The sequence below is a fragment of the Cnephaeus nilssonii genome (genome assembly GCF_951640355.1).
Source record: "Cnephaeus nilssonii genome assembly, chromosome: 19".
Taxonomy (NCBI): Eukaryota; Metazoa; Chordata; class Mammalia; order Chiroptera; family Vespertilionidae; genus Cnephaeus; species Cnephaeus nilssonii.
Window position 1 is genome coordinate 14,577,726 of NC_137090.1, and position 20,069 is coordinate 14,597,794.

At 59.4% G+C, this 20,069-nt stretch overlaps 1 protein-coding gene across 1 annotated transcript; it reads left to right on the plus strand.

Annotated features, from left to right (window-relative positions):
• The first annotated feature begins 4,389 nt into the window (after window positions 1–4,389).
• SLC4A1 (solute carrier family 4 member 1 (Diego blood group)) lies at window positions 4,390–19,613 on the plus strand. The gene is made up of 20 exons (XM_079797762.1): window positions 4,390–4,523; window positions 8,569–8,651; window positions 8,777–8,867; window positions 9,862–9,926; window positions 10,706–10,886; window positions 10,984–11,119; window positions 11,546–11,669; window positions 11,777–11,861; window positions 12,011–12,195; window positions 12,701–12,911; window positions 13,148–13,360; window positions 13,549–13,697; window positions 13,790–13,984; window positions 14,982–15,155; window positions 15,513–15,602; window positions 16,081–16,247; window positions 16,775–17,028; window positions 18,182–18,351; window positions 18,442–18,618; window positions 19,258–19,613. The coding sequence occupies exons 2-20, from the start codon at window positions 8,637–8,639 to the stop codon at window positions 19,336–19,338; spliced, it is 2,763 nt and encodes a 920-aa protein (XP_079653888.1). The 5' UTR covers window positions 4,390–4,523; window positions 8,569–8,636; the 3' UTR covers window positions 19,339–19,613.
• Window positions 19,614–20,069: the final 456 nt, after the last annotated feature.

Here is a 20,069-nt window from a genome sequence, read left to right on the forward strand (position 1 = left end):
AGAAGAGAATTGGTGATATGATTCTGGCTGAGATGACTGGGCGTCCTCTCATTTCCATTCTCCTCTTCTTCCTAGGTACTAGAACTCTGGACACATGACTTCCCAGAATAAAGACTACATTTCCCAGGCTCCCTTGAATCTAAGTGTAGCCATGTGACTAGGTTCTGACTAGTAGGATATACACAGAGGCAACCTTTGAGAAATATATATTTTTAAATCTTTATTGTTTAAAGTATTACATATAGTATTACACATGTCTCCTTTTTCTCCCATTGACCTCTCCCCGGCCACTCCTACCCCCCAGCACATGCCCTCACCTCCCTAATGTCTGTGCCCATTGGTTATGCTTATATGCATGCATACAAGTCCTTTGGCTGATCTCTTACCCCCCCCCCCCCCTGCCTTCGAGAAATATTCTTAAAAAGAGAGAGCGCATCTTTCTTTAACCCTTTCTCCTTCCTGCTGAATGGAATGCAGAGGTGATGGCTGGAGCTCAAGCAGCCATATTGGACCATGAAGAGAAAGCCACCTGCTAAAGATGCCACAAGATAGAAGGTACTTGGGTAGGGTCCCTGACACTGCAGAGTACCATTGCCAGCCGGGGACCTCCTCTCTCCAGACTTCTACATCGAAGAGAAATAAACTTGGGTCTTGCTTAAGCCACTAAGACTTTGGGTTTTCTCTCACACACATTCCTCCCTGATTTTCCAGTGATAGAGTGGCTGGGTTATCTCTAAATGGATAGTCAAAGAAGGCATATTTTTTTCTGGGGTAACATTTTATTGGAGACTGAACAGTGAGAATGACCCAGCTGGGGGAAATTGGGGAGGAGCCCCTAGGAGGGTGGGGAGAGACAAGCAGGAATGGCACTGGTGCCTTGGTGGAACAGAAGGCGGGAGGTGAGCAGAAGGCAGGAGTAACCCAGAAGCGGGATGGGTGTTACCCCACGTGTGGGGGAGCCATGAAGGATTGTATACAGGGCAGCAATGTCTTCTGATTTCTGTTTCTAAAAGATCACTCTGAGCCCGGCCGGCGTGGCTCAGTGGTTGAGCATCGACCTATGAACCAGAATGTCACGGTTCGATTCCAGGTCAGGCACAGGCCCGGGTTGTGGGCTTGATCTCCAGTGTGGGGCCTGCAGGAGGCAGTCGACCAATAATTCTCTCTCCCTCTCCCTTCCTCTAGGGGGTCCAGCTGTCACAGGCCCACATTGCTCCTCCTAACACCTCATTGCCAAGCCCATTGCAAGGGAGAGAAAGCAGCCTCCCCTTCCAACGCCCACTGCCACGTCTCCACTTCTCCCCGAGGACGAGGACGGCCTGCATTCCAGGATGATGGAAGATGACAGAGTCTCGTCCCTTCAGGAGAACTTCACTCCCTGCCCACAGTGTCTCCCTGTGTGGTCTAGAAGATCATCATATGGGGCTGCAACCAAATCACTGTTCGGGGTGGCTTTCTGCCAGCCCAGTCTGGGGGTCCACCCTGGGCTTACCTCATCCCCTTTGGCCTTGGTCCCCCAACTTCTGTGAGCACAGACTTGGACCAACACACCCGTGGACCTTGAGGAGGGGTCCTGGTAGGCTCCTCCCTTAGAGCTTTAGGCGATGGCAGGATGGGGGTGGCAAGAGGGACTCTCAGGGGAGAGGATGACAGAGCGTGAGGCCCTGGGGAGCCAATCAGGATACACTCTCAAGGTGTATTCCTGGGTCCCCGCTGAATTCCCCAGCATGTCAGGCTTTCTGACCATCTCCATCCTACCCAGGGACGTGGCTAAGGGGGGGCAAGCCCCTCTCATCCTGTTTCTCCAGCGCCCAGCCCTGTGCCGGGCTCCTGGGGCCTTCAGCTGAACGGAACGGACCCAACTCCAACGTGGACTAAAATGAGGGACAGGAGCCACGGCTCCTTCCCGGAGAAGCACAAACACGCAAGATGCGACGTTGGGCAGATCGGGGGAGACATCCTCATCCCGTCAGGGCCACAGAATGATCTAGAACACACGGTGTGAGCAGAAAGGACCAGATGCCAGCCTGCTCTGGGCTGCGGGAGTGGTGCCCGCAGAACAGCCGGGCAGGTTCTGCTCTAATCCGGATGTTCCCATTTGTCACCCCCCCACCCCCCAAGGCCAGCTGCCCGTCCTTTCTGGGACCTGGAAGAGGTGCTCATGGCTGCCTCCCGCGCTCAGCTACCCCCGGGCCCTGGGCCAGGCAGGGGGGCAATGCCCCGGGGCCTTCCGGGCTCTGGTGGGAAGGCAGGGCTGTCACTTGGCATTCGCTGCCAAAGGCCACAGGACGCAGCCCAGCCCCGCCTGAGCCAGGGCTTGGGACAGATGCCACCGGCCGCGAGAGTGAGCACCAACCTGGAGGAGGAGGAGCACCCTCGGCCCCTTTGGCCACGGCCTCTCTGTTCCTGACGGGCGTGACTGCAGGGAGCACAGTGCTTCCCACGAGGCAGAAGGAAGCCCCGAGTTCCAGCTCAGGCTCCACCAGCCCAGGGGCCTGGGGCGAGCCGCCTCCCCCTCCGCGATGTGTGTCCTCGCCTGTGAGAGGGAAATAACAGGAAACAGCACCTGTCTCGGAGACGCTTGGAGAACTCCGAGCTCGTACCCGTTCACCAGTCACTTTCTTCCCCGGGAAGCCCCTTGACCTCTCTGTTGTGTCAGTTTCCTCCGTAAATTGGGGGCGCCGGAAGGACTAAGTGTGACCACCAGGCGAAGCCCCCAGCACAGTGCCTGGCACGGGAGCCCCATAAACAGGAGGGTTCCAGCTCCATCAGCCCCCGCCCTGCCCTCTCCGCCGGGGCTCGGCAGTGCAGGCTGGTGCTGGAGACCCAGGGAATGATTGTAGACTTGCTGGATGCGCCCATCTCACCGTCCCTGTCTCTGTTTCTGTGCTTGGGATCTAAAACAGAGGATCCCGCCCTAGCTGGTTTGGCTCAGTGGATAGAGCAGGTGTCCTCAAACTACGGCCCGCGGGGCCACATGCGGGTGTTTTTGCCGTTTTGTTTTTTTTACTTCAAAATAAGATATGTGCAGTGTGCATAGGAATTTGTTCATAGTTTTTTTTTAAACTATAGTCCGGCCCTCCAATGGTCTGAGGGACAGTGAATTGGCCCCCTGTTTAAAAAGTTTGAGGACTCCTGGGATAGAGTGTCGGCCCACAGACTGAAGGGTCCCGGGTTCGATCCCAGTCAAGGGCACATGCCTCAGCTGCAGGCTCCATCCCAGGTCCTGGTCAGGGCACATGCGGGAGGCAACCAATCGAAGTGTCTCTCTCACGCCCATGTTTTTCTCTTTCTCTGTCTCTCCCCCGCCCTTCCACTCTCTCTAAAAATCAATGGGGGAATATCCTCGGGTGAAGATTAACAAAAAAATAAAGCGAAGAATCCCCCACGCTGGCAGTCATAGAGCCGGCACTGTCACTCTGCGGATGAGGATACTAAAGAACAGAGAGCGGCAGGCACTGGCCCGGGTGCCACAGCCAGTCAGTGGCAGAGCTGGGCCGGGATGTTTTCCCGTCTCCACTGCCCGGGGCAGTGTCCACAAAAACCCCTTGCTGTCTGCTTTCAAACCTCTCTTCTTTCCTGTCGATCCAAACTCATCTTTCCGTCTCTGCCTTTGTAGCAAGCAGAGCTCAGGATGAGGAGGCCAACCCCAGTACCCCCAGGAGCAGAGACTGCCCCACTGGGGGAGTGTGGGGAGGGGCCCCGCGTGGGCCGAGAATGCCGGCTGCTCTGGGCCAGGCTGTCCACAGAGGAGCCAGTGTGCCCAGACATTGGGGCTTTGTGAGCTCTGAGCTCCTGTGTGGGGAAGGTTGTTTTGTTGACCTGACATTGTTTCAGGTTGGCTGAGTGGCAGCATCTTAGCACCCAGGGGCCAGCTCTTGGAGCCAAGCAGGGTCTTGGGGAGACAACAGCCAGGGCCCCCTCACCTGGAGCAAGAGGGGGAGGGGGCTGCCTGGGCCCTGTGAGCACGGAGCAGGTCCCCACCGGCAAGGCTGAGAGGAAGAGGAAGTCCTGAGGGAGGACACGGAGAGGAGAGAGGAGACGGCGCCTGTGCACCCTGGGCCAGAGCAGAGGGGCCTGGCCAGCGTGAGGATGGACCGAGTCAGGACAGGGGCGTCCACAGGCTGGGCCAGCCCTGCCAGGAGGCTGGGAGCTCTGAGAACCCAGCCATCAAACCGGAGCCCACAGAGGAAGACCAGGAGAACCCTAGGGGCCAGGAGGGCGGTGTTGGGGGCCGGCCGGCCGGGCGGGGTGGGCCAGACTCACAGCTGTCCAGATGTGCGTGAGAGATAACTCTGTTTACTGGGCACCCAGTGTAGTGGGGCGGAGGGGTGAGAAGGGGCTCCTGTGGCCCATGGGCGGGCAGATTAGGAGGCGGGGGCATGAGTCAGGGGTTTGCAAGCTGCCCCTGGGGCGAAGGAGCGAGAACCTGGCGCTGTTAGAGCGGGTGTGAGCTCAGCTGGTTCGCGGAGGGCACCGGTGACGGCAGGAGTTCCTGGAGGGACCCCGAGACTCGTGAGCAGGTGAGCGGGGCCAGGAGGGGTTAGGGTTGGTCTTGGGGTACCTGTGGTGAGGGTTTCTGCAGGTGCCCATCCTCAATCTTTGCCTAAGTGGGCACAGGTGCCCTAACCTTCCGGTGGGGTGCCGGTGGGAGGGGTGAGAACATTGCAGTGTGTTGTTACCCCTCAGGGCACAGGCCCATTGGCACCTGCAGCCGGGGTGAGCGGGGCAGCCCATGTTAGGAGAACCGGCCGGTGTTGGGAAAAAGAGGCTGGCACGTGGCAACAGAGGTGTGTGTGGCTGGTGTGTAAATGTGTGTGGGGGTCCCTGGCAGGCTCCTCTTTATCCGCCCCTCAGATCCCACAGACTCAGGTCTCACTCCAGCCCCTTCTTTCCCCCATGTATGGGGGATCCCTAGGCCACCTCACTATCCTCTTAGGAGAAAAGTTGTCAGCTCTTCCCATTTGGGATATTTCAGGGGGCCTATGAGGGGGGCCTGGCACTGTCCCTGCTCCAGGGACTGTTTGGAGGGAAAGGAGGAGTCCCCTGCCACCTGCGCACCTCAAAGAACTTAGGCTCATTCTACGGGAACTGGGGAATCAGAGGCGGATGAGGATAGAGAACCCAGTCGCAATGATAATGATGGCAAGCGTTCACCTAGAGCTCCTTATGCACCAGGCACGTTTTCAAATGCTTTATACACATGAACTTGGGGCGATCACAAGTCTATGAGGTAGATATTTTTTCCCCAAAGTTTTTTAAAAAAAAATATACCACTCAACCACTGAGCCACACCGGCCGGGCTGAGGTAGATATTATTATTACCCCATTTTACAGATGAGAAAACGGAAGCACAGAGAGGTTGAGTCACTTGCCCGAGGTCACACAAGTCACACAGTTAGCAAACGGCGGGGCTGGGATTTGAACCCCGGGCAGTCTGACGGCAGCGTCCGTGCTCTAAAGCACGACCGCTGAACCGGCTAATCGCGGTTTTCTCTCCTGGGGGGCCGCTCAGCCTAATGGTCCCAGAGGTAGCTAGAGTCAGGCAGGCAGGGTTTAGTTCTGTCTGTGATGCCCGCCTACCAGGGGACCACGGCAGGTAAACCTCTCTGGACCTCAGCTCTCTCCTCTGTGAGACCGCTCGTGACATTACCCACTGAGCAGAGGGGTTTGGGACTATAGGAAATAAGGCGGTACGGCTTGGCGCAATGCTGGGGCCATTACGCAAAGGTGGTGCTACGCCACCAGGGAGCCCTCCCTGTCATCTGGTCACGGCCGGCCCCCCAGGCCTCTTCCAGCTGTGTGTGCTCCCCCTCCTGGGCTTATCTGGCCTTCCCCGGGCGGGCGGCCGGCCGGCCAGGTGTTTGGTATGCTGCCAGATGCAGGGCAGTGATCAGCGGCGGGTTCTTATCAGTGTCAGGCAGAGCAAGGCCTGCCGCTGGAGGGCGGCTGGGGCTGGTGGTGGCAGCAATCTGGGTTATGGGTGCACGCTCTCAGGCCCTGGGGAGCCCCTCTTCTCCCCGCTTCTCTCTCACTGACGTCTCGGAAGCCCGGTGGGAAGGCCCCCAATTCTATGGACAGAATGACCAGCACCTAGAGAGAGGCTGGGAGCAGGGCAGCCAGGATTCTCTGGTCCCGGAGCGCCCCTCTGACCACGCCACCTCTCCGGTGGGAAGCAGGCCCGAGCCCCCGTGCCACGGGTGAGCATTCCTGGGATCTGAGGCCGAGGCCGAGGCAAGGCCAGAGAAGGGATAAGAAAGAGAATCGAGATGAGACAAGAGGCAGGTAGAGAAACGTGGGGAGAAGGGGACAGGGAGGAGCAGGGAGGGAGAGAAAAGATATGTGATCAGGATCTTCAAGGGGCAGGTGCTGTGCAGGAGGGACGGTCCCATCTCAGGCTCTGGGACACTCCCATGGCCATCGCTTGCCCTATCACCACCCTAAGCCAGGGACCCCCCCCCTTTCTCAGTCTGGTGGGCCATGCCCCTCTCCCTGTCTCTAAGGCCTGCAGAGCCATCCACGCCTCAGAGAGAAAGTGCTTGGTGCAGTCCTTTCTGTGTACACTCCTTTCTGTGCACACTCCTTTCTGTGCACACTCCTTTCTGTATACACTCTTTCTGTGCACACTCCTTTCTGTGTACACTCTTTCTGTGCACACTCTTTCTGTGTACACTCCTTTCTGTGCACACTCCTTTCTGTGCACACTCCTTTCTGTGCACACTCCTTTCTGTGTACACTCCTTTCTGTGTACACTCTTTCTGTGCACACTCCTTTCTGTGTACACTCTTTCTGTGCACACTCCTTTCTGTGCACACTCCTTTCTGTGCACACTCCTTTCTGTGTACACTCTTTCTGTGCACACTCCTTTCTGTGTACACTTCTTTCTGTGCACACTCCTTTCTGTGCACACTCCTTTCTGTGTACACTCTTTCTGTGCACACTCCTTTCTGTGCACACTCCTTTCTGTGTACACTCTTTCTGTGCACACTCCTTTCTGTGTACACTCCTTTCTGTGCACACTCCTTTCTGTGCACACTCCTTTCTGTGCACACTCCTTTCTGTGCACACTCCCGCCCTGCATGGTCCTAGCCCTGCCCTTTGCCTACCACTGCTCACACCTGGCCGTCCCTCTCCACCTCTCAGCCTCCCACATCCTCCGGTGCTTCCAGGCCAGCACCAGCGTCTCCTCCTCCAGAGACATTCCATCCCCAACCCCACCACCGAGCCCTGGCGCACAGACCCTCGGCACCCAGCACATTCCGCTCATAGCTCCTTTGTCTGCGGGACCTGTTATCTCCTGAGCCACTGAGCCTGTCACGTATCCCGGGCTTGTCTCCCCAGTCAGGGCGGGAGCCTCTGGAGAGTAGGGGCAGTGTCTTGTTCATCTCAGCATCCCACTGCTCAGCACCCCGCAGGCACGGAGGGGGCACATTTGCCAGCCTGGCCCAACCTCTCTCCACCATGCCCTGGGCTGCAGTGGGCGAGGGGGCAAAGGACGTCTCTCCATACCCAGCCCGGGGCCGCCCTAGGGAACCTCCGCCACCCCCCACTCCTTGGACTTGTCCTCGCATTCCTGGGGTGGGCATGCCTTCCTCTCTGCTAGCGACACAGCTGGGAAATGGAGGCGCAGGACTCACTGGTCTCCTGGCTGGGTCCTAGTCACACTAGTTCCCCAGGCCCAGAGCCGCATGCCTGCAAGGGGGACACGTTCTTACATCCGTTCTACATGCGTTTACGAATGGTTACTATGTGTAGCCATTCTGCTAGGAGGGGGGAGTTCAATGGGGACTGAGACATGCAGGGTCTTTGCCCTCCTGGGCCTTCCCTTCCAGAGGGATCATCAGACAATACGTGCACACATGGGGCCAGAAACCAGAAAATGACAAATGTAGTTAGTGCGTGTTAGGGTGGTCAGGGGAGGAATCTGAAGCGGTGACATTTGAGCTGAGATGTGAGAAGGGGGGAGGGGTTCCAGGATGTGGGCAACTGCACAGGTAAAGGCCCTGGGGCAGATGAGGGCTTGGTAAGGAGGCCCAGGGGATCCGTGGGGAGAGATAAAAAGAGGCAGAGTCTAGAGGAGGTGGGAGAGAGAAGCAGGGCCACCTCATCCAGGACCTGCGGGCCACTCCCAAGGATGCTGCAGCCCCATGCCCAGCGCGAAGCACGGGTGAGAGAGTGTGCGGTGGAGACTCTTCGGAGGAGCTAAGTGGGGGAGAGGTCAGGCTGCCCTGGGGTTGGCTCTGTCTCAGGGACGGGCAAGAAAATAAGCCAGGTGAGGACTGGCGAGTGGAGAAAGCAGTCAGATTTGCAGGATATACCCATCCACCCAAACACCCTTACCGGCCAGGCTCCCCCTTCCCTGCACGGCCCCACCGCTCCTGGCCCCGCACGCACGCTGGCCCTCACATCTGAAAACCCAGCTCCTTCCTCCAAGCCTCCACCCACCCCTTCTTCCTCTGACCCCACCGTCTCCCGACACCGTCCACCCAAATGCAGCCCGCTCTGGGGCCGGACAGGGAGACCACAGGATGCCCGGTGCCTCTCTCAGCCTGTGCCTCTCCCCTGCAGGGACCCGCAGTGCGGGTTATGCTGGGGGCTCAGATCCCTGCCGATAATCGGACCATCAGGACAGCGCCATGGGGGATTCGCAGGTGAGTCTGTCCCAGCATCTGCTGGGTTCCTACCTGGGGCCTCTGGGAACCTGGCCCTGCATGCCCACCTTCCTGGGGACCCAGGAAGCCCCTCACAGCCCGGTCCTAACGGCCACTTCCTACAGGAGGAGTACGAAGAGGGGCTGGAGGAGATCCTAGAGCAGGAGGAGTATGAAGACCCAGGTGTCCCTGTACCCCAGGTGGAGGAGCCAGAAGGTAAGCCCATCTCCCTCTCTCTGCTGGGTGAGCTGCTGAGCCCCAGACAGGGACATTTGGGGGACTTGTCCTCCCCTCTTCTCTGAACTCCCTCCCTCCTCCCCCCCCATCCCAGCCCCAGGGCCAGTTCTCCCACAATCCTGGCTGATTGAAGGATAAACAGAGTTCTGTTTGAAATGATCACAGGCGGGGCCTGGGGGGGCGGGCAGGACCAGTCACCCGTCACCATCACCACCATCACCGTGTCCCTTAGACGTGAGAGGGCAGCCAGGCCTGGACGTGAGAGGGCAGCCAGGCCTGTCTGGGACGATGGCAGGAGCCACATGCCGCCCATGCCCATCCAGCGCTGGTTCCAGGCCAGGCACTGGCCCTGTTCTGGAAACACTGTTCCGTTTGGGGGTCCAGGGGTCCTGAAAAATTGGGGGCCTTGGGGACCCCCAAGGCAGAGGGACAACAGGAACCCTTCCTTGGTCGCCCAAGGTCTTAGTGGGGAGCCCCAGGCAGGTGCTTATTTACTGTCAACAGGACTTAAGTGCAGGCAATTAGCATCGGTGATAAGAGGCCCCCCTGGGAATGGAGGGCTGGGGTGGGGGTGGGGGGCCGAGGGGGCATTATAAAGGTGCCCAGAGCTCAGCTTGGAAGCAGGGAGAAGCGATGGACAGGCAGGGTTCTTGAGGCAGGTGAGAAGGAAGGGAATGGGTCCCAGGCGGTGGCCGGAGGCGCGGAGACCCTGAGAGACTCCTGAACATCCCGTTCAGGTGTCTCCAATCGCCTGGGAGATGACCCTCTGCTCCTCACTGAGGATGAGTCCCAGGGGCCTCCCCAGGGCTCCGATGTGGGGTGGCAGAGCCAGGCTGGGCCAAGAACCGGGCACGGGGAGCCCAGGGGTGGGGTGGGGGCACCGGCGGGACATCATCCTGCCCTGGTTTCTGGGGCTGATGGCGGAGGCGCGGGATGGTCTGGTGGTAGCACTAACCAGCCTCCGGGTTTTCAGCTCACCTCACCGAGCCAACAGCCACAGACTACCACCAAACCACATCACAGCCAGGCACCCACGAGGTAAGGACCCCAGCCTCCCCCAACTCTTCTTCCTGTCCTGCCCTGGGGCCCACCCTTCGATCAGGCGAGCGGAGGGACAGGCACAGCTTCAAACAGGCCACACACAGGCTGGGGGGACGGGTCCTGGGAAAGGGGTGGGAGGAAAGAGGACAGCTCCCCTTTCGCCCTGCGGCCCTGGCTGCGCTGCCCGGTGCTCCCCGGGGAAGCACAGCAGTAATAACGCTCTCCTCTGCCGCCCCCCCGTCCCCCCCCCACATCCCTGTAGGTCCCCAGACTGCCTAGCTGGCTAATACATTTGTTCTGTCCTCAGCTAGGCCCTCCAGAGTGGCCACCTGGCCCCAAAGACACCCAAGAACAAGCCAAGCCACACACCCACTCACCAGTCTTTGAGGCAGGAGGTGACCCCAGGACTCCCCCTCCTTTCCCTTCTAAGTGCCCCCTCTAGCACCTCTTTTGGTCCTGAGGTTCTCCAAACGCCTCTGAAATGAAGTCCGGGGCCGGTCAGGAAGCTGAGGAACAGAGCCGGAGTGTGGGCCGTACCTGCGGGACCCTCAAGCATCTCCCCACACTTCCCAGCTCACCCACACTCCAGGCTGGAGTTCCCCACTGGCCGTCCCTCCGAGCTCAGGATCTGCCCCCAAATGCTCCAGGGCTCTGGGCCTCCCACCAACATCTCTCAGAGCCTGCCGAGTGTCCGGAGTGTCCGCCTGCCCTGGGCTGCCATCTCCCCGCGGCCCCGCCCTGAGCCTGATGGGCTAACTCAGGTCTGTGGGGCGCAGGTCTACGTGGAGCTGCACGAACTCGTGATGGACGGGAAGAACCAGGAGCTGCAATGGATGGAGGCAGCGCGCTGGGTGCGGCTGGAGGAGAACCTGGGGGAGGACGGGGCCTGGGGCCGCCCACACCTGTCTTACCTCACCTTCTGGAGCCTCCTGGAGCTGCAGAGAGCCTTCGCCAAGGGTGAGCCCTGACGGGCCCCTCCGGGACCCCTGCGTGCGAGGCTCGGTGGGGAGGAGGGCCACGCTCGGCTGTCCGGCTCACCCTCCATTCCCTGCAGGGACTGTCCTCCTGAATCTGCCAGAGACCTCCCTGGCTGGGGTGGCCAACCAGCTGCTGGACCAGTTTATCTACGAGGAGCAGATCCGGCCTCAGGACCGGGACGAGCTGCTCCGGGTCCTGCTCCTCAAACACAGGTGCCCCTGCCTGCCCACACCTGGACCCCACTCCCAAAGAGCTGCCTCCCCCGTCCATCTGCCCCGGCTCTCCCTGGGAATCCAAAGCGGGGCCCCCCCCCATTTTTCTTCCAGAATGGCTTCTGCCTCTGACAGCCCTTGACAGGTGGCCATGTCGCCATGCCCAGAGTTGGGGGCCACTGGTCCCTAGGAGGGCAGACTCTCAAGGCCCCTCCCTCCATTCACTCTTCTGGCTCCACCTAGTCATTCCAGAAAGAGGCACCTGCTTACAGCCGACACCCTTCGGAAGAGGCCGGGTCTCCTTCTGCCCGGGGTCTCCCTAGTCTGGCCACTGGGAGTCCTAGTTGATCCCTCCCACCACCAGTGCTCTGCAGGTAGCCCAGCCTGAGCAGCTTGCTCAGCCCATGCCCCCTCTGTGTCCTGCAGCCATGCTGGAGACCTAGAGGGCCTGGGGGGTGTGAAGCCCACGGTCGTGACACGTTCCGGGGAGCCCTCCCAGCCTCTGCTCCCCCAACACCCCTCGCTGGAGACTCAGCTATTCTGTGAACAGGTGAGGCTGCACCAGGGGTGCCTGGGGAGAGCGGCAGCTGGTTAGAAATGAGAGTAGCGAGGGGAGGAGGGGGCCGGGTGCTCTCCTTACCACCTTCCTTCCAACAGAGAGAGGGGGGCACAGCGGGCCACTCACCATCTGGAATTTTGGAAAAGATCCCCCCGGATTCGGAGGCCACCCTGGTGCTCGTGGGTAAGCACTGGTGCTTTTACCTACTCACCCCTCTCCACCCCGGCTTCCACCTTCTGTCCTGGCCCCGCCTGCCTCTCCCTAAGCCCGGACCCCAGCTGTGGCCCCTCAGCTTGGCCAGGCCACCTCATGTCCCCCGCCCCGTCCCACAGGCCGAGCCTCCTTCCTGGAGCGGCCGGTGCTGGGCTTCGTGAGGCTGCAGGAGGCCACCGAGCTGGAGGATGCGGTGCAGCTGCGCGTGCCCGTGCGCTTCCTCCTTGTGTTGCTGGGACCCGAGGCCTCTCACATCGACTACACCCAGCTTGGCCGGGCTGCTGCCATCCTCATGTCCGAGAGAGTAAGGAGGGGCCGGCGAGGGCTGGGGGAGCCGGGCAGCTGGGTGGCGGTTGAGGCCCAGTCTCCACTGGACTGGCCTGGGTCACGTGAGCGTCACTAGTTTGGCCCATTCGGTCTGATCCAGCTGTTTCTGGCGTGTCTGGCCAGAGTAATCTGGCCCGGCCCGGCCTGACTGGCCTGGCATGACCTGATCTGGCCCCCTCTGACCTGCTTCTTCCTGGTCAAGTCTGGCCCGGAATGGCCTAGTCTGCTCTGGCTTCATCTGGTTTCCTTAGTTCTCTCTCCTTTCTTCATTTAGGACCGGGTCTGCTTCCCCCCAACCCTTTCATAGTGTGTGTGGCGGGGGGGTCGGGGGGGCGGCTGGTAAAGGAGGTGGGCAAGAAAAGCAGTTCCTAGCAAGGAGGAGCTGGGCGAGAGGGTTCTGTCCTCGGGGGCCCTGGCTGTGGACTCCTGGGCCCTCTCCCCCAGCAGGGCCAGGCAGCCCTGACCCCCTCTCTGGCCCCCAGGTGTTCCGCACGGATGCGTACCTGGCCCAGAGCCGGCAGGAGCTGGTGCACTCCCTGGAGGGCTTCCTGGACTGCAGCCTGGTGCTGCCTCCCTCGGACGCCCCCTCAGAGCAGGCCCTGCTCAGCCTGGTGCCCGTGCAGCGGGAGCTGCTGCGGAGACGCTACCTGCCCAGCCCTGCCAAGCCAGACCCCAGGTTCTACAAAGGCCTAGGTACCCGCCCTGCCCGGCCCAAGGCTCTCTGGGCCCCACAGACCCTCAGGCACCCCGGCACAGCCCTGTGAGCCCTACCTCCCCTCTTCCCATCAAACGCCCTGGTGTCCCTTCTCCCTGTGCTCTTGCCACCCAGCCTCCTTGGGCTACCCCATTCCCATCTCTACCCACCCCCCTCCCCTCTCCCCACACTCCCCCACTGCCCCCCATGACCATGGTCCTATTCCTCACTACAGATTTAAATGGAGGCCCAGGGGTCCCTGGTGGCCCGGATGACCCTCTGCAACGAACAGGCATTCTCTTCGGGGGCCTGGCGCGTGACTTAAAGCGCCGCTACCCTCGCTACTTGAGTGACATCACGGATGCACTCAGCCCCCAGGTCCTGGCTGCCGTCATCTTCATCTACTTTGCCGCCCTGTCACCTGCCATCACCTTTGGCGGCCTCCTGGGTCAGTTCCTCTGCATGCCACCCCCAACCCCCAACCCTTTCTTCTGATCCTCTGGCCACTGTGGGCCCTGACTTCTGCCTCGATCTGACACTCTGGACCCCTGCCTGCATCAGCCTGCCCAGGAAATGCTCCCCTGGTCCCTGGAAATGGTCTCCTGACCTTGACCCCACTGTCACTTCTGCCCACAGGAGAGAAGACCCAGAACCAGATGGGGGTATCGGAGCTGCTCATCTCCACGGCAGCGCAGGGCATCCTCTTCGCCCTGCTGGCGGCTCAGCCCCTGCTTGTGGTGGGCTTCTCCGGCCCCCTGCTTGTGTTCGAGGAAGCCTTCTTCTCGGTAGCTCTGTTCTGGCCCCCCTGGGACCCTGTGCCCGACGCCCAGGCCTGGGCCTGCTTGTCTGACCCCAGTTCCCTCTGACCACCCTGCAGTTCTGCAACAACAATGGCCTGGAGTACCTCGTGGGTCGTGTGTGGATCGGCTTCTGGCTCATCCTGCTGGTGGTGCTGGTGGTGGCCTTCGAGGGCAGCTTCCTGGTCCGCTTCATCTCCCGCTACACCCAGGAGATCTTCTCCTTCCTCATCTCCCTCATCTTCATCTACGAGACGTTCACCAAACTGATCAAGGTGGGAGGGGGAACGAGCATGGGGGGGTGCGTGTGTGAGACTGAGCATGAACTAGGTGACTGCGTGTCACTGCACGCACGTCTGCCTGGCACTTGTGTGGCCGTGTTTTCATGGTATGTGACTATGACCACATACATGTTGACACCTGCAAGGAGAGGGCACCTCTGTGTGCACCTGTCCATGTTTATAACCACACAGATGACTAATGGGTGAGCGTGTGTGTGAGACTGAAATGGGAATTGCATGCGTGGTGGGGACAGTGGGGGTGGAGGGGTGTTGAGGCTCTGATGTTCCCCCCTCCCTCTCCCGCACTTGCCCTCAAGAACCGCAGGTCCCGTGGATGGAGCACCCTGACCCCTCAGCTCTGTCACCTCAAACTAGGCCTGCCTCTGTGTCTGCGTTTTTAAAATATATTTTCGTTGATTTCAGAGAGCAAGGGAGAGAGAGAGAGAGAGAGAGAGAACCATCAATGATGGGAGAGAATCATTGATCAGCTGCCTCCTGCATGCCCCCCATTGAGGATCGAGCCCACAACCCAGGCATGTGATCTTGACCAGAATCGAGCCCAGGACCCTTCAGTCCGCAGTCCTGAAGCCAGACCAGCTAAGGCTGTGTCTGCATTTTACAGGAAGGGTGGACACCATATGTCTGTCCCTGATTCTGTAGGCTGGTGGGTCTTTCCAAGTCTTTAAAGCCCTGCACTCCAGTCCCCCAGTCTCCTCATGTCTCCCAGGCCCTGGGTGATCACAGACCACACCACACACACACACACACACACACACACACACACACACGTACATATTGCCTTCATGGCCTACCTCACCCAAGCCTAGCCTGGTCCGCACGCCTGAAAACCAAGCTGTAGAATGTCATTGCCCCTCTGTTACCCTATCAGCTGCGGAAGAAGATAGGTGGAGGGATGATGGGTGGATAGATGGATGATGCACAGAGGGTGGATGGATGGGAGGGAACAGGATGCCTTGGTTTTCTGCTGCAGATCTTCCAGAGCCACCCGCTGCAGAAGCATTACAAACACAACGTGACGATAGACCCTAAACCTCAGGACCCCCTGCCCAACACAGCCCTCCTCTCCCTTGTGCTCATGGCCGGCACCTTCTTCTTAGCCATGACGCTGCGCAAGTTCAAGAACAGCTCCTACTTCCCCGGCAAGGTCAGCATTCGTCTCCACTGCCCTTGCCTGCCCTGCCCTGCCCTGCCCTCTCCCAGTCCAAAGCACCCTCCTAGCTTCCCCAGTGCCCTTAGCTCCCCTTCTTTCCCTAGATTCTCAGTCCCAACTCCAAGCCTCCCTGGCCCCCTCTTCATCAAGATCCCACCCTTCAGGGAAGCCCGCCCCCTTTCTCAGCATGCCCAGGCTGAGAACCCCGTGGGGGGGGCAGGGACAGGGCGTGGAAGGGGGTAGCGAACTGGGAAGAGCAGGGCCCCCTGGGTGACGAGGGGGCAGAAGGGGGCCAAGTGGGAGGTGGGGAACAACCGGGCACTAACCGCTGGTTCTCCCACCTGCCCTCAGCTGCGACGGGTCATCGGGGACTTTGGGGTCCCCATCTCCATCCTGATCATGGTCATGGTGGATTCTCTCATCCAGGATACCTACACCCAGGTGATCCTCTCCTTCTACCCTCATTTCATTTCCCCAGCTTGCTCTCTCCCCAGAATGGCTTTCCCAAACCTGGAGTGAGCTAGAACTACACCTACCCCATCCCTGGCTCCCGGGGAGCCCCACGTTCCTCCCACAGCCTTACAGAACCCCTGTGGCTGAAGCTGGGGCCTGGGTCAGGTTGTTCCCTTTACTCTTTAACCCAGGGCAGCAGGAAAAAATCTGCTCTGGAGCCAGGCAGATCTGCCCCCAAATAGTTGTGTGATGTAAGGCAAGCTCCATCACCTCTCTGACCCCGTTTCCTTATCTGTGGAGTTTGGGATGAGATGTATGTAAAAGTCGTACATCCATGTAGGGACTGGGTACACAGTAGATGCGCAATAAAAGTGAGCTCCCCAGGGTCCAGGACCCTATCTGCCCCGTCTCCTCTCTCCATCCCCTGCCCCTGCCCCCGTGTTCTCAACTGCCTCCCCTCCTGCAGAAACTCAGCGTGCCTTCAGGCCTCAAAGTCTCCAACTCCTCGGCCCGGGGCTGGATCATCCACCCGCTGGGCTTGTATTCCCATTTCCCCATCTGGATGATGTTTGCCTCTGCTCTGCCTGCACTGCTGGTCTTCATCCTCATCTTCCTTGAGTCCCAGATCACCACGTAAGAGCCAGGGTGGGGCTGGGCCTGGGAGAGTTGGAGGCAGAGAAAGGGACAGGTTGCAGGCAGGCCAGACACCCAGCACGGATGCTAGTTAGACTCAGTGGGATGTGTGGCCCTCCCTACGCACAGGGGTAGGCAGGGGCGGGGGCAGGGCCAGGCTGCCTGGGACCCAGCAACGTGTAATTTAGGGAGCCCTTTGTAAGAAAAAGAACACGAAATGAGAACTACAAAATACGGTGCCAGGTCTCGGAAAGGACCTGGGCCAGTGACGCTGGCTGGAGCCTACGCTTCATTAGCTTCAGAGTAAACCTGCCTGTGGAGACGTCGGAAGACATTTCTGCTCTTGGAGTCTGGATTCTCAAGATGGGGTGGGAGGGAGGGGGGCAAAGAACTCCAAGGGGGGTGGGCACAGAAGGGTAAACGGAGGCACATAGAAACTCAAGTATGGGGAAGGAAGGAGGGGCCGAGGGGGTGCGGGAGGGAGAGCCCTGCTTATCCCCAACCTCCCACCCCTCCCCACCCCCCAGGCTGATTATCAGCAAACCAGAGCGCAAGTTGATCAAGGGCTCCGGCTTCCACCTGGACCTGCTGCTGGTCATTGGCATGGGCGGGTTGGCCACTCTCTTCGGGATGCCCTGGCTCAGCGCCACCACCGTGCGTTCTGTCACCCATGCCAATGCCCTCACCGTCATGGGCAAGGCCAGCGCCCCGGGGGCTGCAGCCCAGATCCAGGAAGTCAAGGAGCAGCGGATCAGCGGGCTCCTGGTCTCTGTGCTTGTGGGTGAGTGAGGGCTGGCCACACTCTCTTCCACCCTCTGGCCCTGCCCCTGGCCTCCAGCCCCTGCCCCTTAGGATCCAGCCCCCTCCAGCCCTCCCCACACACCTGCTGCCCGCATCTCCCCAGTGTGTTAGTCACGTGACGGAATTCTGGAGGAAATTACCAAGGCGCTGAGATGGGCATCTGAGCAAGGGGGGAAGGAGGGCCTCCATTACTAAAGCCTTCTCTAGACAGAAGTTCACTAACTGTGAGTTCCAGCTCTGCCCTGTGGGCCTCAGTTTCCCTTTTTGCACCATTACAGGGTTTCTTAGATGCCCCTGAGGTCTCTCTAGCTCAGCTGCTGTATGACTGACACAAAGGGTAGTGCTCCAGGGCATAATCTAGGGGGAAGGGGGGAAGGGAGAGGGAGGAGGAAGAGGGGGAGGAGAAGACAGAGGGTCACTGCAGTTGATCTGAGTCTGGAGTAGCTGTGAGTCCAGCTGGACTTGGTGTGGGCCTCACTATGATCGCTGATGGCGAGGCCAGGGAAGTTTCTTAAAGAAGGTGAAGTTGGTGTTAGCTGGAGGAGGGTTAGGATTTGGACAGGTGGAGGGTGATGGAGGCATTCTGGGCTGGGGTGAGGAAGAAGGCGGGCTTTTCTGACTCTGTGACCTCCCTGGGTTAAAGGAGTAGGTTTTGAAGTCAGGCAGGCCGGAGCCTGCCTCCCTGCTCTGCCAGTTACTAGCTGTGTGGCCTTAGGCAAGTTGCTTTACCTCTCTGAGTCTGTTTCCTCATCTCTAAAAGGCAGGTAATACCTATTAAAAGGATCCACAGAGCCCTGGCCTATGTGGTTCAGTGGCTAGAGCATCATCCCAATGCCCAAAGGGTCACGGGTTTAATCCCGGTCTGGGAGTGTACGGGAGGCAACAGATCATGTTCCTCTCTCACATTCATATCTCTCTCTCTCTCTCTCTCTCTCTCTCTCTCTCTCTCTCTCTCTCTCCTCCCTGCCCTCTCCCTTCCTCTCTAGAACCAATGAAAAAAAACATATCCTCGGGTGAGGATAAAAAAAAAAATCCACAGAAAGGACTCTACGTGGCGCCTGTGGTTTCATTCCCCGACCTGGTGCCGGTCCTCCAGGGCACGTGAGGCTGAAAGTTTGTGGTTCTCCCCGCAGGCCTGTCCATCCTCATGGGGCCCATCCTGTCCCACATCCCCCTGGCTGTGCTGTTTGGCATCTTCCTCTACATGGGCGTCACATCCCTCAGCGGCATCCAGCTCTTTGACCGCATCTTGCTTCTCTTCAAGCCGCCCAAGTACCACCCGGATGTGCCCTACGTCAAGCGGGTACAGGGCCCTCCGGCTGCCCGGCCCAGGGTGGGGCGGGAGTGCTTGGTGCCGGGCAGGGCAGGCGATGACCCCAGCCTCTGCCCGCAGGTAAAGACCTGGCGCATGCACCTGTTCACCGGCATCCAGATCATCTGCCTGGCAGGGCTGTGGGCAGTGAAATCCTTCCAGGCCACCTCGCTGGCCCTGCCCTTCGTCCTGATCCTCACAGTGCCCCTGCGGCGGCTCCTGCTGCCCCTTATCTTCAGGAACCTGGAGCTCCAGTGTGTGAGTGGAGCTCCCCAGCCCCACCCCTCAAGGCCTGGGGCAGGAGGGAGGAGGAGAGAGAGCAGGATCTGGAGGGCAGGACCCCAGAGCTGGCTCCGGGAGGGCTCGTGAGAGAGAGTGGGTCTCAGAATTAAGGAAGGTCTGGATCTGGGGCCTGCATTCAAATCCTGGCACTGCCACATCCAAGTGGCCTCATTTTTCTGTGCCTTGGGTTTGCTCGCCTGTAAAAGGAGGGGTACTGACAGGGTGGGTGAGAGGGTTAAGAGGCACACTGGGTGTGACCCACGTGAGCTGTCCTGACCATTGGGCGCTGGTCCTGCGGTCTTCTTAATCATTTTGGAAGCGCCTGCTCCTCCAGTAGAATTTGTCTAAGGTGTGACACAGGTCACCGTGGGGGTGCCCTGGTGAAGGAGTCCCCTGCCTGCCCTCTAGAGGCCTGCCTCCTGCAAAGGGCATCAGATGCCAAGGGCTCCCTACACTTTGGGAATTTCTCTTGTGGACCAACCCTGGGGGCAGGACTCGTCCAAGGTTCAGAGAGCCAGGCCCTCTCCTAACTCCAGGGGTGCCTCTTAGGGCTGGGGGAGGGCTCATCTGGCCGCTGGGCCACTCACTCTCTCCCCTTCCTGCCCCGCCCTCCAGCTGGATGCTGATGATGCCAAGCCAAGCTTTGATGAGGAGGAAGGTCGGGATGAATATGACGAGGTGCCCATGCCTGTGTGAGAGGAGGCCCAGGCCCCAGACCTCTCCCCCATCCCACTGCTCCACTTTCTCAGGAAAAGCAGAAGTTCAAGGCCACCTCATGGACTCCCAGGTCCCTCCTGGGGCAGCAGCGGAGGCCCCGAGGCTGTGGGTGGGGGAGGGAAGGGGTGTCTAGAAAACCTTCCACAATGGCTAGACTGACTTTTTTGGGGGGCTGGAAATGGCCAGTGGAGCCCACATTAGGGCATCCACTGTGCAGCCCCTCCTGCTGCCACACTGCCGCATGGGGGTACCCTGCTGGGAGACTTAGATCTGAGCCCGGACTTAGATCTGGCACAGACTGGGGCAATGGTGAGGGAGGGAGTTGGGAGGGTGGGTTCAAGTTTCAGCTTGCTATGTGACCTTGAGCAAGTCCTTAACCTCTCCAGCTTCTGCTTTTTCTTCTGTAAAATGGGTATATTGATAATAATGCCCACATTACAGGATGGTTACTGAGGACCAAAGATAAATGTGAACAAAGGGCTTTGTAAACTCTGAAAGGACTATTATGCTGTAGTCATTCTTCTTCAAGCCTGCCCAAGGTCACACAGCTCCTGAACCATACAATTGGGATTTGAACCGGGTCTCCCGATTCTGAGGCCAGAGCTCTGTGCTCTACTTCAGTCATCCACCTTCCCATGCTTAGAATGCCCCTGCTGATGCCTCCCTCCATTCTCTACTCCAACCCCCTACCTGGGGACCCTTTTCTCTGG

Bases quoted from the DNA above. Each gene is read 5' to 3' on its own strand.
- SLC4A1 (XM_079797762.1), top strand. The intron at 12,196-12,700 runs GTAAGGAGGGGC...TCTGGCCCCCAG, and splicing joins CCATCCTCATGTCCGAGAGA to GTGTTCCGCACGGATGCGTA. The intron at 12,912-13,147 runs GTACCCGCCCTG...TCCTCACTACAG, and splicing joins CAGGTTCTACAAAGGCCTAG to ATTTAAATGGAGGCCCAGGG.